General features: G+C 53.7%; 2 protein-coding genes and 2 long non-coding RNA genes across 15 annotated transcripts in view; 2 read left to right on the plus strand and 2 right to left on the minus strand.

Annotated features, from left to right (window-relative positions):
• Positions 1-2,190: 2,190 nt before the first annotated feature.
• Positions 2,191-4,645, minus strand: HOXB2 (homeobox B2). Its single transcript, XM_059150013.1, has 2 exons — positions 4,066-4,645; positions 2,191-3,299 (listed from the first exon to the last, which is right to left on the minus strand). Exons 1-2 carry the CDS (start codon positions 4,442-4,444, stop codon positions 2,641-2,643), a joined length of 1,038 nt encoding a protein of 345 aa, XP_059005996.1. The 5' UTR covers positions 4,445-4,645; the 3' UTR covers positions 2,191-2,640.
• On the plus strand, positions 3,050-10,744 carry LOC131816888 (uncharacterized). 5 transcript variants are annotated; one of them, XR_009348213.1, is made up of 5 exons: positions 3,050-3,189; positions 8,045-8,243; positions 9,564-9,623; positions 9,850-10,088; positions 10,615-10,715. It is a non-coding gene; the product is annotated as an uncharacterized LOC131816888 (long non-coding RNA). The 5 variants fall into 5 exon arrangements; XR_009348215.1 differs by lacking the exon at positions 3,050-3,189 and adding an exon at positions 6,122-6,323 and having other exon boundaries at positions 9,850-10,098; positions 10,615-10,744; XR_009348212.1 differs by lacking the exon at positions 3,050-3,189 and adding an exon at positions 6,123-6,323.
• HOXB3 (homeobox B3) overlaps positions 8,525-13,507 on the minus strand; it is a 41,888-nt gene continuing 36,905 nt past the window's right edge. For all 6 annotated transcript variants that reach the window (XM_059150007.1, XM_059150006.1, XM_059150009.1 and 3 more), the window contains 2 exons: positions 11,728-12,325; positions 8,525-10,864 (listed from right to left, as the gene is read on the minus strand). In XM_059150007.1, the coding sequence (XP_059005990.1) occupies positions 10,020-10,864; positions 11,728-12,175 (1,293 nt within the window). In that variant the 5' untranslated portion in view covers positions 12,176-12,325 and the 3' untranslated portion in view covers positions 8,525-10,019. The remainder of the gene's footprint in view (positions 10,865-11,727; positions 12,326-13,507) is intronic.
• On the plus strand, positions 11,794-13,502 carry LOC131816889 (uncharacterized). 3 transcript variants are annotated; one of them, XR_009348219.1, is made up of 4 exons: positions 11,797-11,885; positions 12,515-12,567; positions 12,796-13,019; positions 13,223-13,502. It is a non-coding gene; the product is annotated as an uncharacterized LOC131816889 (long non-coding RNA). The 3 variants fall into 3 exon arrangements; XR_009348217.1 differs by lacking the exon at positions 12,515-12,567 and having other exon boundaries at positions 11,794-11,885; XR_009348218.1 differs by lacking the exon at positions 11,797-11,885 and having other exon boundaries at positions 12,322-12,567.

Consider the following 13,507-nt stretch of genomic DNA (forward strand, 5'->3'; position numbering starts at 1 on the left):
GATCCCAGGGTGTGAATTCTCTCCAGCAGAGCAGATCCTGTATTTTTGGCATTGATGAAGGGTGCTCTCCTTTTGACCAAAGAAAGCTGGAAGGTGGGCAATTAGCAAGATCCTTCTGGTATTCTTGATCTTTGTAACAACCTGCTATAGCGGAAAGAGCATTTTTAATTAGACCAAATTATCTAGTTTGGCTGTCCATAGAAATCAAAGCCCCAGCTGAAATGTCTGTTTCATTTTGTTGGTGTAGAGATGGCTATGTGCTGTGATTTTTAAGATACTAAGCACTGCCTATGGGCATATTTTATGGAGAAATAAACACACAGCCCAGTGAGATGTATAGTGTGGTTTTAATATATTGTATATTTGCTTATTTATGGAGAAAATAAATATACAAGCCAATAAGCTGTGTATTATTACTTTAATATATTGAATTTATTTCATACCTATATATTTTATGAGGGAAAATAAACTAATAAGATACACGATATTATTATAATAACACATCTAATTGTTCTATATTAATTTATTTATGAAAGAAATAAGTGCAACTTAACATGACATAAGATTATTTAATGCAGGAGATGAATTCTATATTAAGACAGTTTAAGGGATTAAATTCCAACTGAATAAGATGTGTGCACTTCCCACACTGAGGGACCAGTTAAAAAAATATGGGAGCGCCTGTCTAGTCCTATGTGTCATGACCTATGTTGGCTCCCGGCTTTTTCCTGACAGTTGTTGCCTCTCGGTGCCTGGTACTCCAAGTCCCCGTCCTGCTGGTCCAGGGGAAAGTCTGGGAGGCCCAGGAAACAAACTGCTTTCTGAGAATGGCAGCATCTGCTGGGGAGGTAACCCTGCGGTGTCTGTTTCTGAGCCAGAGAAATATTAAGTAAACCTAAGGAGGATGGATGGCTTTCCAGGGCCCTTTAAATCTCCGCGTTCCCCGGAACAAACCAGGAGGCAGATGGGGGAGATCGATCCTCGGCTTCCCGCTTTGCCGGGTTTGCAAGGAGCCGGGCAGGGCGCGGTGGGGGAGAGCCGACCGTGGTGAGAAGGCAGATGAAGTTGTTGGTAAGACAGGCGGGCCTGCATTTGGAGCGAGCTCCGGCCGAGCTTCAGATCCCAGCGCGAGGAACCCAAAGTCAGAGCCGGCGAGGCCGACCCGGGCCTGCACGCTCAGCCCCCGCCCTGCGCGCCCGCCCCGCGCGGCCTCCGCGTCCGCCTCGCGTCCTCAGCCTTCGCCGGCGGCATTGGTCTAAATAAAACAGAAACGAAAAGGAGGCTCCCTGGCTCTTGTTCCTCCGTAGCGTCTGGAAGGTCCGGAAAGGAGACGGCGGGCGCGGGGACCGAAGCCTCCCGAAGCGGCTGTCATGGCGGCCACCGTCTCTTCCCTAGCCCTCCCTGCAGCCGGGCCCCAGCGCCATTTTGAGGATCTGCCTTGCTGCCCAGTCGCCCTCCCGCTCTCCTCGCTCCTCCTTCCCGCCCCCGCAGGCCAAGCGTCTCCCGACGCAGGCCGGGCCTCCTCGGGCTCGCGGCCCCGCCGCTCCGCCGCCGCCCTCCCTACCCCGAAGCCCCGTGGTGGCCGCCCTGGTGCGCTGCCCGCTCCGCGCTTCCCCCGGCCTTTCCGGCCCACTTGGAATCTGCTGCCGGAGAAAACGCCCGATCCCTCCGCTCGACGCCGTGGCCCGGCCCATGTCCACCGGCCTCGAGTCTCAGGCTTCCTGCGTTCAGGAAAAATAAAGCCTTCCGACCTCGCTCGGGGGCACTGAAGCGAGGAACCCGGGAAACCTGCGGACCCCTCCAAATTTGGCTGAACCTCTGCGCCCCCTCCCACGACCCCAAAGCCCGTCCCCGAGGCCTTCTTCTCCTGCCACCCTCGTCTAAACCTTCTCCCGTCACCTGCCCACCTTTATTTCTAAGAGGTCCCAGAACCCCAGCGCAGGGCCAAAGGCCATCCGTTAGAGGGTGTCGAGGTGACAGAGCTACCAGCAACACCCCCCCCCCCCCCCCCCCCCCCCGCCACACAACTCCTCCGGAGCTGCGGGCCGGGCCGAGAAGCGGTGGCCAAATAGGGTTACTTTTGTACCACCCGGACTTAGCGGCCCAGGGTCGGGCAAGCCGAGCGCGAAGGAGTGACAGCAGGCCTAGTGGGGGGATGCAGGGAAAGGGACTGGGTCCCAACACAAACACTCATTGTCGTATTATAAAGACATTTATTTAATCTATGAAAATAATGTACAATAAATACTTTCCCCTTTTCCTATTATTAAAGAGTTTTAATAAATAATCTACGGTCTAAAACTTAAAAAAGAGAGAGAGAGAGAGGAAAATAAGTTCCTCTAGTTCTTTTTTTAAGAAAGCCCCCCTAGAATTTAATTATTCCTGAGATTTCGTTGGAAGGAGTCTACCAAACGGAATTTTCCGGTGTGATTTTTCAAAAGACGCCCGAGTGCCCAGCATTGTCGAGAGAAAAGAAAGGAAATGGATTAAACGCTAATTCCGTAATACCTGAATTTTAGCAAAACACATAACAAAAAGTCTAAACGACTTGGGGGAGGAGGGGTCCTCGGGTTTTCCCGCAGACAGCGGAGGGGACGGGGTCGAGGGGACGGGGTCGAAGGGCCCGGGAAGAGAAACAGGTTAGGGGAATTGCAGGTCGATGGCACAGAGGGTGCTGGTGAAGAAGTCCACCTCCTCCTCGGAAAAGGGAACGGGGCTGTCGAGCGAGCCCTGCAGGCTGGGGGAGAGGCCTCCGGACAGCTGGAGACAGGAGTCGGCCGCGAAGAAGTTGAGGTCAGGCAAGAAAGGCGAATCCTGCCGCTCCAGGAAGGCATCCTCCGGCAACGGCTCGGGCTCCAGCCCGGCGGCCGCGCGCGGACCGCCCCCCACGTGAGCGGTCAAAGGCTGGGGGCCCTGGGCGCCCGGGGGGGCCGGCGCGACCTGGGGCGGGCGAGAGCAGGCTTCCCGCGCCGCCCGCGAGGCGGAGGGGCGGCCCGGGCTGGCCACAGGCTCTTCGGCGGGCTCGCCGCCGTCCTCCGGGGCGCCCGGGCCGGCCGGCTCCCCATCCGACGGCTCTCGGTGCTGCGTCTGCCGCTTGTGCTTCATGCGTCGGTTCTGGAACCACACTTTGACCTGCCTCTCCGTGAGGTCCAGCAGGGCCGCGATCTCGACGCGGCGCGGCCGGCACAGGTACTTGTTAAAGTGGAATTCCTTCTCCAGCTCCAGCAGTTGCGTGTTGGTGTACGCAGTGCGCAGCCTGCGCGCCCCGCTGCCGGCGGCCTCCGGCAGTCCCGGGCCATCTGCAGGGAAAGCGGGCTGGGCGTCAGAGCGGGCCGTGTCCCCGGCCCCAGCTCACTCGGCTGAAGTGAAGACCACCCGATCCGCCAAAAAAAAAAAAAAGCCTGTATCAGCAGTACCCTCCCTCCTCCCGCCTATCGAAGCGGTTCGCTCTCACGGCGTTGCCTTCTTTCCTGTCCCCCTCCTGCCGGCAGCCCCGGCCCGGGTCAGGGCAAAGCATTAGAAGAGCCGCCCACGGGCCACGCAAGGGGTAGGGAGCGGCTCTCTTTTGCCCCCCAAACCTCAGAGCCTCCCTCCTGAGTCCTTGGAGTAGACCCCTCAATTCAGCACGTTGGAGCTCAACCCAGAGAGAGGGTTCTTTAAAAAAGATTGTTCCTCACCTCCTCTCCTCCCTTGCTTTCAAAGCCCCCTCTTTTGGAGCCAGGGGAATTGGGGCCGAATCTTTTCTTACCCTCAGATTCAACAACCCAGCAACACCACTTTCATTCCTCCACACAGATAAAGGTTAAAACCTCAATCAAATCCTTTTCTTCTAGCAGAGAAAAAGCTCTTCCCCAACCTGCTTCCAAAAATCTGCTATAGTGGGGGAAAAAAAAAAATTTGCTGGCAGCGGCCAGGCCTGAACCCCAGCAGCGTATTCGCTCCCTCATCCCTGGAATCGACCCGGCAAGGATCCCCAACAGGCTCGACACCTTTTCTACCTCCCCCATCGCTTTCTCCCCCTCTCTTCTAGCTGCCCCTCACCCCACCCCTACCCCGCTAACCGACCTGCTGGCGAGCCGACCCCGGAGGCCGAAACGGAGGAGGTGGCCGGGGGAGACGAGGCGGATTGGCTGGGTTTCTTGGCGGATTTCTTCTCTTTCATCCAAGGGAACTCGGGGACCAAGGGGGCGGCGGGGAGCGGCGGCGGCGGCAGAGCGGGCCCATCTTCGGCTCGCTTTTGGCTGCCGGGTCTCTGAAGGGTGGAGGCGCCGGGCTGGAGACTGGGGAAGGTTTGCTCGAAAGGAGGAGGAGGAGGAATTAATGTCGACTCCTTGATTGATGAAGTTTGAAATGTCTCCAAGACAGCGGGGAAGGAAGTCAGACACTCCGCGAGCGATGGCTGGCTGTTTATAAACCCAATCTCCCTCTCAAATTCAAAATTCATGGCTTTCAATGGTGGGGGAGGGGGCCTGCTGGGGGGGGCGTCAGGAGGGAGGATCTGAAGGGACCCCCCCTCTTGCCCCCCCCAGGTTTATGTGATGGAGCGATTTTGGGAGGGGGAGATTTCGCTCTTTCTCTTTCTCTCTCTCTCTCTCTCTCTTTTTTTTTTTTTTAATTTTGGGCCTTTATAATTGTATATTGCTGATAAATACAAGCGTATGGGGACTCTCTCTATTAAACCCAGGACTCCGGCGAAATTGCAGGGAATTCATGGTCACGGGACTGGCCTCGGCCAATCGCTTGTCTGGGCCTGGTGGAAAACAGAGAGCATTATTTGCTTTAATTGATTCAAAAACTCTAGAGGACCACGACCTGGACACTGTGAGCCCCAAGTCCTACACTCCCTGTCCCCAAAGCCTCCCTTTCTCCAGAAAGGCTAGAGAGGAACCTTTCTCTTATCCCCTACAGAGGATGGGAGGTTTCAAAAGCTGGGAAACAAGAGACTCTAAGGGAGAAATCTTCCTCTTTTCCAAATACTTGTAATATAGAATACATAATAGACTACATTAATGCTTTCTTTAAAATGCCAGCAGTGTTTTCTTCCCTACCCTTCCCCCATTAAAAGGAAAAAAAAAAAAAAAAGAAGGAAAAAACAAAAGAAAGCAAACTGAGGAAGGATCTCAATGTGGGAGGAAGACATGGTAGGAAGAGGCTTCCATCCTTTGAGGAAGGTCAGTGTTACGGTGCAATAAGGAAGAGAAGAGATTTACAGTCACCAGCACCACATCCCTATCCCAATGCCCAAAAGCAACAGATAAATCTTGGAAAATCGACAGGCACTCACAGGCTGACACCGAGGAGTGAGATAGATGGTGAGGGGCCCTTTTGGACCTCTGGCCACCATAGCTGTGTGGTCTCAGGTGCCTCCTCTCCCCAGTGTTTGCAGCAGTGCCCCTGTCCCTATGTCCACCTGTCTTCCTCAGGAGGAGTCATCATCTCACTCTTTTTGATACCCCGCAACAGACAGGATCTAAGGTGCCTGTTTCCCCTTTAGAGCCTCAAGTCTGTCTCTGCATCCACATCCAGGGACGTGAACAAGAACGGAGGGAGTCTGATTTAACTTAGAGCACTCTAACTCAGGTCAATGTCTGGGGGGAGGATTTCCGTCCACGGACAAAGCGTATCCCCCATCCCATTTTTGCCAGCGTGCTAGTTTAAAAACAACAAATAGTAATCCCTGGCAAGAAAGAATTCTCTGAACGTGGAGAGGGTGAAAACAATGAATAAGGAGATGATTTTCCATTTCTGGTCCCCGAAGGAGATTTTTTTTTTTTTAATTTATTTTGAGGGGATCAAGATATTCTGAACTTTAGGGAGTGCTGTAATTTACTGGAGAGAGGGGACACAAAACTCGGGCCCCCAAGCAATTGGTGGGAAACTAGATCTCAAAGCAGAAAATGAAAAGTCGATCTGGGGGAAGATTTTTAAATAAGTGGGTCGGAGGGACCGAGAGGAGATGAGGCGATCAATCTTAGCTCCCTGACAGCTCCCTCCGATGGCATCAAAGAATTTGGCTCTTTGGGAAAGCAGAGGGAACAGCCGAAATTCCACATCCCTTTAAAAGGCCTGGGGGTGGGGGGGATAGAAAAAGAGAAAGGTGATTCTGGGAGAGCGGGGAAACAGATGGGAAATGGGGACAGAGGGAAGGTCGCTGAGTTGGGTGGAAAGTTTGTCTGGAGAACTCCCACGGCTCAGGCCTCCCCTCCCCCTCCTCCTCTCCGCTGCCGGGCAAGGAGGAGAAGGCTGGTTAGCAGAGAAATGGCAACTCAGCCGGGAGCTGGAACTAGAAACTTTCTGTCAATGTAACAGCCGCGTGGGTGGCGGTGAGTATTCATCCGCGTGGGTGGCGGTGAGTATTTAAAAAGGGCAGAGAAGGACAGAGGAGAGCCAGGAGGAAGAAAGGGGATTTGTAGGTGGGGGCTGCAGGGACAGGGGGTGGCTGGCTCTGGAGGGTTCAGAACCGACAACGCTGCTCTGCACTGGGCAAACTGGTCAGAGACCGTTGTGCCCCACTCCAGTCCAAACAAGACGGGTTTTTTTGTTTTGTTTTGTTTTGCCCTTCGGGAGTGTGGATGGGGGTGGGGGCTGGGGGGAGGGGCACAGAAGAATCCGAGTTGAAGTTGTCTGGAAGTTGAGCAGTGAGGCCTGAAAGAGGGTTCTCCCTCTGGCCACCCCCCCCACCCCCACCCCCACCCCGCCCTTGAGAAGCCGTGGAAGTTTCTTCCACAGCCTCTCCAGCTGGCTGCAGGGTGGAACGCTTCTCTGGGCATCCACTCCGGCCCAGGCTGTCCCTGCAGGAAATACGGCTTTCTTTAACCCTGCTGACAGATTTTACGGCCAGATTAGAGAAGAGCAGAAAAGTTGGGTGTTAAAAGGGGCCAAGAGAGCCCTCGTTCCCAGAGACACCGCTTGCCGCCTCCTGTGGTGCTGTGACTGTTAGAGCACAGAGATTCGCCCCCACGACTTTGGCTACTTAGCTAGGGCCTGGAATCTCACAGAAAGAAGGGTAGAGGACACCAAGCCAAGTGGGCCCTTATTTTTCCTTTGCAATTCCAGTTTCAAGCCAAAGCTCTGCTTTTCAAACTCAAACGAAATAAATCCCTTCTCTTGGCCTGCCTCTCTCCAGCCAGATAAATAATCAATCCCCTCCACCCCCAGAGCCAAACATGGCGCTTCATGTAGTTACATCATTCAGAAAATGTTATTCAGGGAAGAGGGAGAGGGAAAGACGGAAAGAGAGAAAAACCCTTGAGCGTTATTTGATCCCAATCAAACTTTGCACGCTCTTATGCCTTTAAATTATAGCCTGACCCGATGCTAAATTGCTTGCTGCTTGGATGAGCCGAGTCCAGTTAAAATCCTACTTGGTGGGGGGAGGGGGAGGGTGTAGAATTCAGGTTGCTTTTTTTATTGTTATTTATTGTTGCATAAAGACTGTAATTACTAACCTTGGACTGCCAACATAAAAATGAAAATCAGCCCTCGCTTTAAGGCTGTGGGCCTGGAACGATTCTCACTGACACTACCCCCCCCCCATCAGTACCACCAAATATATGCTCCTAATTAAGCAATGCGGGCGCATCGCTTACAATTAGAATTATGCAACTCTTCAGCGCAGCCATCGCTTCTCTTTCAACGAATTAGCTCCATATTTCAGCCTCCCTGTCTCTTCGCTCTTATCGGCTCCAGCGACGCGGCGGTGACATTTCATCTTTGACAGACCCTCTCTATCCTCGCTCCAATGTGATAAAACTTTTATGGAACCACGACTAAGAAATGAAGTTTTCCCAAGGATCGTGGAAACGGAGCTGCACAGTAGCCTGGGGACCATTTTATTTACGCTGGGATCCAAGCGCTTCTTCCATCCTCCTCACCTCCTCCTCCTCTCCCCTTTCCTTGGCAGAAGAAATCATCCGCGCCTCCTCTCCCTCCGCCCCGAGTTTTATTTAGTGATTTAATTTCACTTTAGTTGTAAGGTTTGACCTGAGAAGTCTAGGCCTCAGATTTTTTTTTTTTTAATCATTTTCCTTTGTTTTCATTTTAGACCCAATGGTGGTTGGGCTCCGGGTCACGTGACGACTTCTTTGTACCTCCGGAAGAGAACTGTGAAGTTTAGGTTGCTTGGAAGAAGCAGTAAACGGCCAGATTTTGTTATGGTTGTTGTTGTTGTGTAAGGGGTGGCCAGGAAGTTGTGGCCAAAGGAGCAAGAAGACAGAAGGTCAATGAGAAAAACTGAGAAGCAAGTAAGCCAAACAAAAAGGCCCAAAGAGAGCACCCAAGGGTCCTCATCCCCTATCTCCAAAGCACCCCCCACCCTTGCTCCCCCCCCAGCAATTTGCTACTTAAATCTTAGCTAAAGAAGTTGGCAGAACGTTCCAGGCCTGAGGCATGGTAAGGGAGGGGATAGAGACCTGAGCCCTGGATACAAAAGCCAGTATAGGGTCTCCGTGTCCTCCTTTCCTTGGAGGAAATGTGGCAGTCAGCAGCCTTGCTCTGCTATCTAAACTGGACCACCAGGACAAGATAAAATTGTTAACAGAAAGTTTATTCAAGAATTGTTTGACAGACAACCCTTTCAAGTAAGGAAAAAAGTAACTACAGAAGAACAAAGAAAGTTCCAAGAGGGAATTAAGTCTAATTCTACAAATTCAGGACTATACAGTGACAATAGGAGCTGAGTTCATGCCTTTTAGAACTAATTACAATTGCTCATAAGTACGAGTTTAACATAAATCTACAGCTCTTTTCTAGAGTACAATAATAACTAAAATAGCTGGTTTTACATGACAGGAAACACAATGTCCTTTATAACAAGTAAATACTAAAAAAGTACAGTTTTTCATTTTTTTCCCTCATATAAATACATAATGTAGGGGGGATAAATAATACAAAAAAGAAAATATTTTAACAAGCTATAACCAATAAATATATATGAAAATGTTCACTAGAACACACTTTTTGAGCGATGCTGGATTCCTGCAGGCCCAGGCATCTCTCACAGTTGTTTTTATATCCATTAAAATGTAAACTCTAAGTGCAACAAAAGTGTCCTGTCAGGGGGTTGGGCAAGGCGCACAGGCCCAGCTGCAGCCCCTGCGTGGGACAGACAGTTTGTTAAAATATACCCTGTTTTCACGTTAAGTCAAGAGAGCAACAGAAGAAAAGAAAAGTGTAGAACCTCGTGTTGCCGATTGCTTTCTGTGGAGAGAGGGGGATGGTTCTGGAGCTGAGATGGGAGGCAGCAGAATGGGCAAACCTTTAGTCCTGACACCTTGCCTGCTCTGACCTCCCAGTTTCCATAAAAGAAAAATATATATATTTATAATATAGACAGCTCTGACTTTCAGGATCTCTCACCATCCCTGAGCCCTCTGAAAACCGTAATAGATGGGGGCGGGGAAGAGATATTAATGTCCTAAAGCAGAAACTATGGGGCTAAAAATGGAGGGAATGCCCAGTAAGACTCAAATAGTTGGGAAAAAACTTGAGGCTTCATGGAAGTGGGAGGGGAGCGTGCTTTGTGCCCTTGGTTTTGAAATGCGCTTTCTTTTGTTTTTTAAAAGGAGAATTGGAAGGGGGTAAAAAAAATCAAGATTTGGAGGAATTAACCACAGAGATGGAAGGTAAGTTGGTTGGTTGGTGATGGCCTAGCCATCTTGTCTGTTTTTGTTTGTTTTAATGTGCTTTTCTACCTTGCTTTCCTATCTCCTCTTCCTCCACCCCACTGGGGATCATAGGATCCCAACTGGGTATTGCTGGAGGCCTAGGGTTGATGGGGTCTTCTCCACAATCCGCTGTGGATTCCACTCCAACCAGGGACTGGGGGAACCTTAAAATGTAACTTTTCAGGCCAGGGGAAGGGAAAGGAGCTGCAGGCCTGGCCTTCCCAGAAAGTGTGGCTATCACCTCCTGGCCTTCTCCGTCAGACCTCCGGGCTGCCCTCCTGGAGCCCCGCGGCCTCGCGCCCCTTCTGGCTCTCATCCACCCCATGGCCTCGACCCTCCGCCCTCCCTCTCCCATCACAGGTGTGTTAATTTGGGCGCTTCTTGGATTCTACCCTGAGGAGGAGGCGCATGGTGAGAGGAGAGGTCTGTGTAGGTAGGGTGGGGATCGCAGGGTCCGTGGTGCTGGTTGGGGGCCATAGGGGGCGCCCCATTGTAGTCCAGGTTCCCCGAAGGGTGGTGGGAAAGGTGGTTGAGGCCGTAGAGGGAGGGGCCGGCAGGGGGCGGCAGCGGATCCGCGTATCCGCCCCCGCCCACGTACACGGGGCTGCCCTGCATGGTGGGCGTCCCATAGGCGCCCCCATTGGCTTGGAGGACGTGAGGCTCGTAATCGGGCGCCGGGGTCGGGGGGTACTTCTGCGGGGCGCCGCAGCCTTTGAGAGGGGGCTGGTAGTTGGAGGGCAGCGCGTAGGCATTCTGGTGGGCTTTGCCGAAGGCAGGCGGGGACGGGCTCTCGTAGCTGGGGGTCATGGAGTGTAAGGCGTTCATGAAGCCGGCGGTGGACTGCATGGGCTGCGGGGGGCTGCCGGCGGGGGAGGGGCCCCCGGACGACGAGGCCAGGCCCTTGGCCTTCTGGTCCTTCTTGTACTTCATGCGCCGGTTCTGGAACCAGATCTTGATCTGCCGCTCGCTGAGGTTCAGCAGGTTGGCCATCTCCACGCGGCGCGGCCGGCACAGGTAGCGGTTGAAGTGGAACTCCTTCTCCAGCTCCACCAGCTGCGCGCTCGTGTACGCCGTCCGCGCGCGCTTGGACGCCGCCGACCCCGGGGGGCTCTTGTCCCCTCCCCCGCCGCCGCCGCCGCCGCCGCCGCCCCCGCCGCTGCCACTGCCGCCGCCACTGCCGCCGCCGCCGCAGCCCTCCGCTGGATCCGAGGGGGAGGGGTGGGAAGGGGACAAAATGAAATAAAAGATAATTACTGAACACGCCGAAATTGAATGCATGGTTTCTTAATAAATCCAGGCCTGGACTCGGAGCCCCCGCCGCCCTCCCCTTCTCGTCCCCGCCTCCTCCCCACCACCACCCCCCCAACGCCCGTCGCATTAGCGGACACTCTATAATAGTGGCATTTATTAAGAGACCTGTTCTCCTCTTGCTGCCCCAGCTTATGAAAATTTGATCATGTCACGCAGACAGAGCCGCATGGCCATTTATTTAGAGCTGGATTTTCGCGCGCACGCTTTCTCCCCCCATCCCCAATTCCAGGTTCTGGGAAGACACCCACCTCCCACCCTCCCACCCCTACACTTCCTGCTGGGTCCTATGGACAAGGTGGGCGGCCAAAGAGAACCCCTGGGGGAATCTGGACACTCGGGGGGCAGGGCGCGGAAGCGCGGCTCGGAGAGGCTGCTTTGCCTGGGGGCCGGCACCCCAGGCCGCCGGAGCGATTGTGATTAATACCCACAGTAATCATACTTAATAATAATCAATCGTTGACGACTCTGCGTCTGCTGGCGGGTCTCGTGGCTCTGCGGCCTTGCGAAGGGCTGCGGCCGCGCGAACACCTGGCCTTCTAGAGCGCTCGGCAGCTCAGGTGGAGGGTGGCTGGCGGGAGAGGGTGCCGGTGGGGTCAGGGGTCGCCAGGGGGAGGGGGATGGGTATGGGCAAAGCGCCGCAGCCGCCGCCACCTGATATTGTTCCCAGGCCGCCGCCCGGGCGCCTAGGGGCTGGGTGCTAGAATAACAGTGACATTCCTGGCTGACGACGAGGAAGGCAGAGAGCTGGTACCTGTGCTGGGGGAGCCGTTTTTCAGCTTGGACGTTTGCCTTGACTCTTTCATCCAGGGGAATATCTGTTTGGTGAGGGTGGAGTTGGAGCCGGGAACGCACTTGGGGGTGCCGCTTTTGCTGGGCCCGCCCCCATTACTGCTGTTGCTAGTGGTACTGGTAGGTGCGGCGCTGGGCGGGGGTGAGCCGGGCGGGGCGGGCAGGGGCTCGGGGGCCAGGCCGGGCCTCATGCAGCTGCCGTTGAGCTCCTTGCTCTTGGCATGCGGGGCGGCGTTGCCCAGGGACTGCAGCGAACACGCCGAGCGCTGGTAGTCGCCCTCCAGGTGCGCGGCGGCCTGAAAGGGGGGTTGGGGGGGACCGTCGTAGCCGAAGCCATTGCTGCCAGGGTACGAGGAATAGCCTCCGAAGAGTGCTGCCGTGGCGTTGTCGTAGTAGGTGGCTTTCTGCATCGCTGGGCGAGGCCCGGGCAGTGGGTGGCAACTTGCAAGAGCCTGATACCCTCAGGACCGGACATTGGCACCCGCGGGGGTCACGTGAGGCGCCGGACCCCCCCTCCCCTTTCTGCCCCCCTCCTCCCGAGTCCGTTGGGAGCGGCTGACCTGCGGGGCGAGAGAAGAGACACAAGGGGGAGAAGAGGACTGGGGCTCGAATCCATCTTAGGAGCTGAAAGGGAACTGACATCAATAGGGTTTTTTTCTTCTCCCCCACCCCAACATCTTCAAAGCAGATGCTGAGGCCACTTTCCTGACCTGAAATGGATTTTTCTTATTTCTTATTTTAATTTTAAGGAAAAAGTCCACCAGTTGTTATTTCCACTTCTACTGCTTTGGGGACTGCCTAGGTACAATATCTTACTACGGCAAAGGCCATCGTTTCTCTCTCCTGCCTGCATGCTAGCCCCTGACCTCTTCTGCCTCCCTCTCCCAATCCCCCCCTCCCAGCTCTGGGATAGGGTGGCTCAAGGGGAGGGGGGGACTAGGAGACTCCAAAATAAAAGCATCACCAACACCCTCCTCTGAGCTGAGAGGCCTCCTGCCGCCTGTCTTTGCCTCCCTCCATGTCCATCTAGGTCTCTCACCCAAGCAGAGTCTAGCCTGGAGGAAAAAAAAAAAAAGAGGATCTCCGAAAGAGACAGTAAGGACAAGCAAGTTGAGCAGGGAACCTTCTCCTGTGAGGAGCCCTCTCGTTCTCCTCCCACCTCACGAAGACAACAGCCTGACCTACAAACTTCCTGAAGATTTTTTTAACCTCCAGAGCCAGCAGAACCGAACCTCCTCACTGGCCCTGCGGCAGGTACCAGCACCTTCAGTCTGAGTCTCTCCTCAGCCAAGTCTGGGACCCAGTGGATAGCAGCCCCCATGGGGCCCCCAAATGGAGCAGGATTGTTTCCATTTCCCTGGCCCGCCTGATTGGTGCGGTGACCATTTGGCCCAAGTCTCTCCCGGCTCCATTTTTTTTCATCAGACCTAATTTTTCCCCACCCTTTTCCTTGACAGTCTGTTTCCTTTGATTTCTCCAAAAGAAGAAAAGAAGAGAGAAACTGGATAACTGCTTGACTTTTCTACCAAGAGATACGAGAGTGCTTCCTGAATAAGAACACCTTTACCCAAGGCAAAAAAGAAAGTCAACAGAGCAATCAGAAAAAATTATTCTCTGGGTTGGAAACGGGGTACTTTGTTTACTGAAGTTTTCCAAGGCAAAAAAAAAAAAAAATCATTATTTTAACACAGACTTTTAAAACTGTGCAGAAAAAAAATAAAGCTCCAAGCTGTCATAGGATT

Source organism: Mustela lutreola, chromosome 15, assembly GCF_030435805.1.
Source record: "Mustela lutreola isolate mMusLut2 chromosome 15, mMusLut2.pri, whole genome shotgun sequence".
NCBI classification, from domain to species: Eukaryota; Metazoa; Chordata; class Mammalia; order Carnivora; family Mustelidae; genus Mustela; species Mustela lutreola.

Bases quoted from the DNA above. Each gene is read 5' to 3' on its own strand.
- HOXB2 (XM_059150013.1), bottom strand. From the start codon at position 4,444: ATGAATTTTGAATTTGAGAGGGAGATTGGGTTTATAAACAGCCAGCCA. The intron at 3,300-4,065 runs GTCGGTTAGCGG...CTTTCCCTGCAG, and splicing joins CGGGGTCGGCTCGCCAGCAG to ATGGCCCGGGACTGCCGGAG.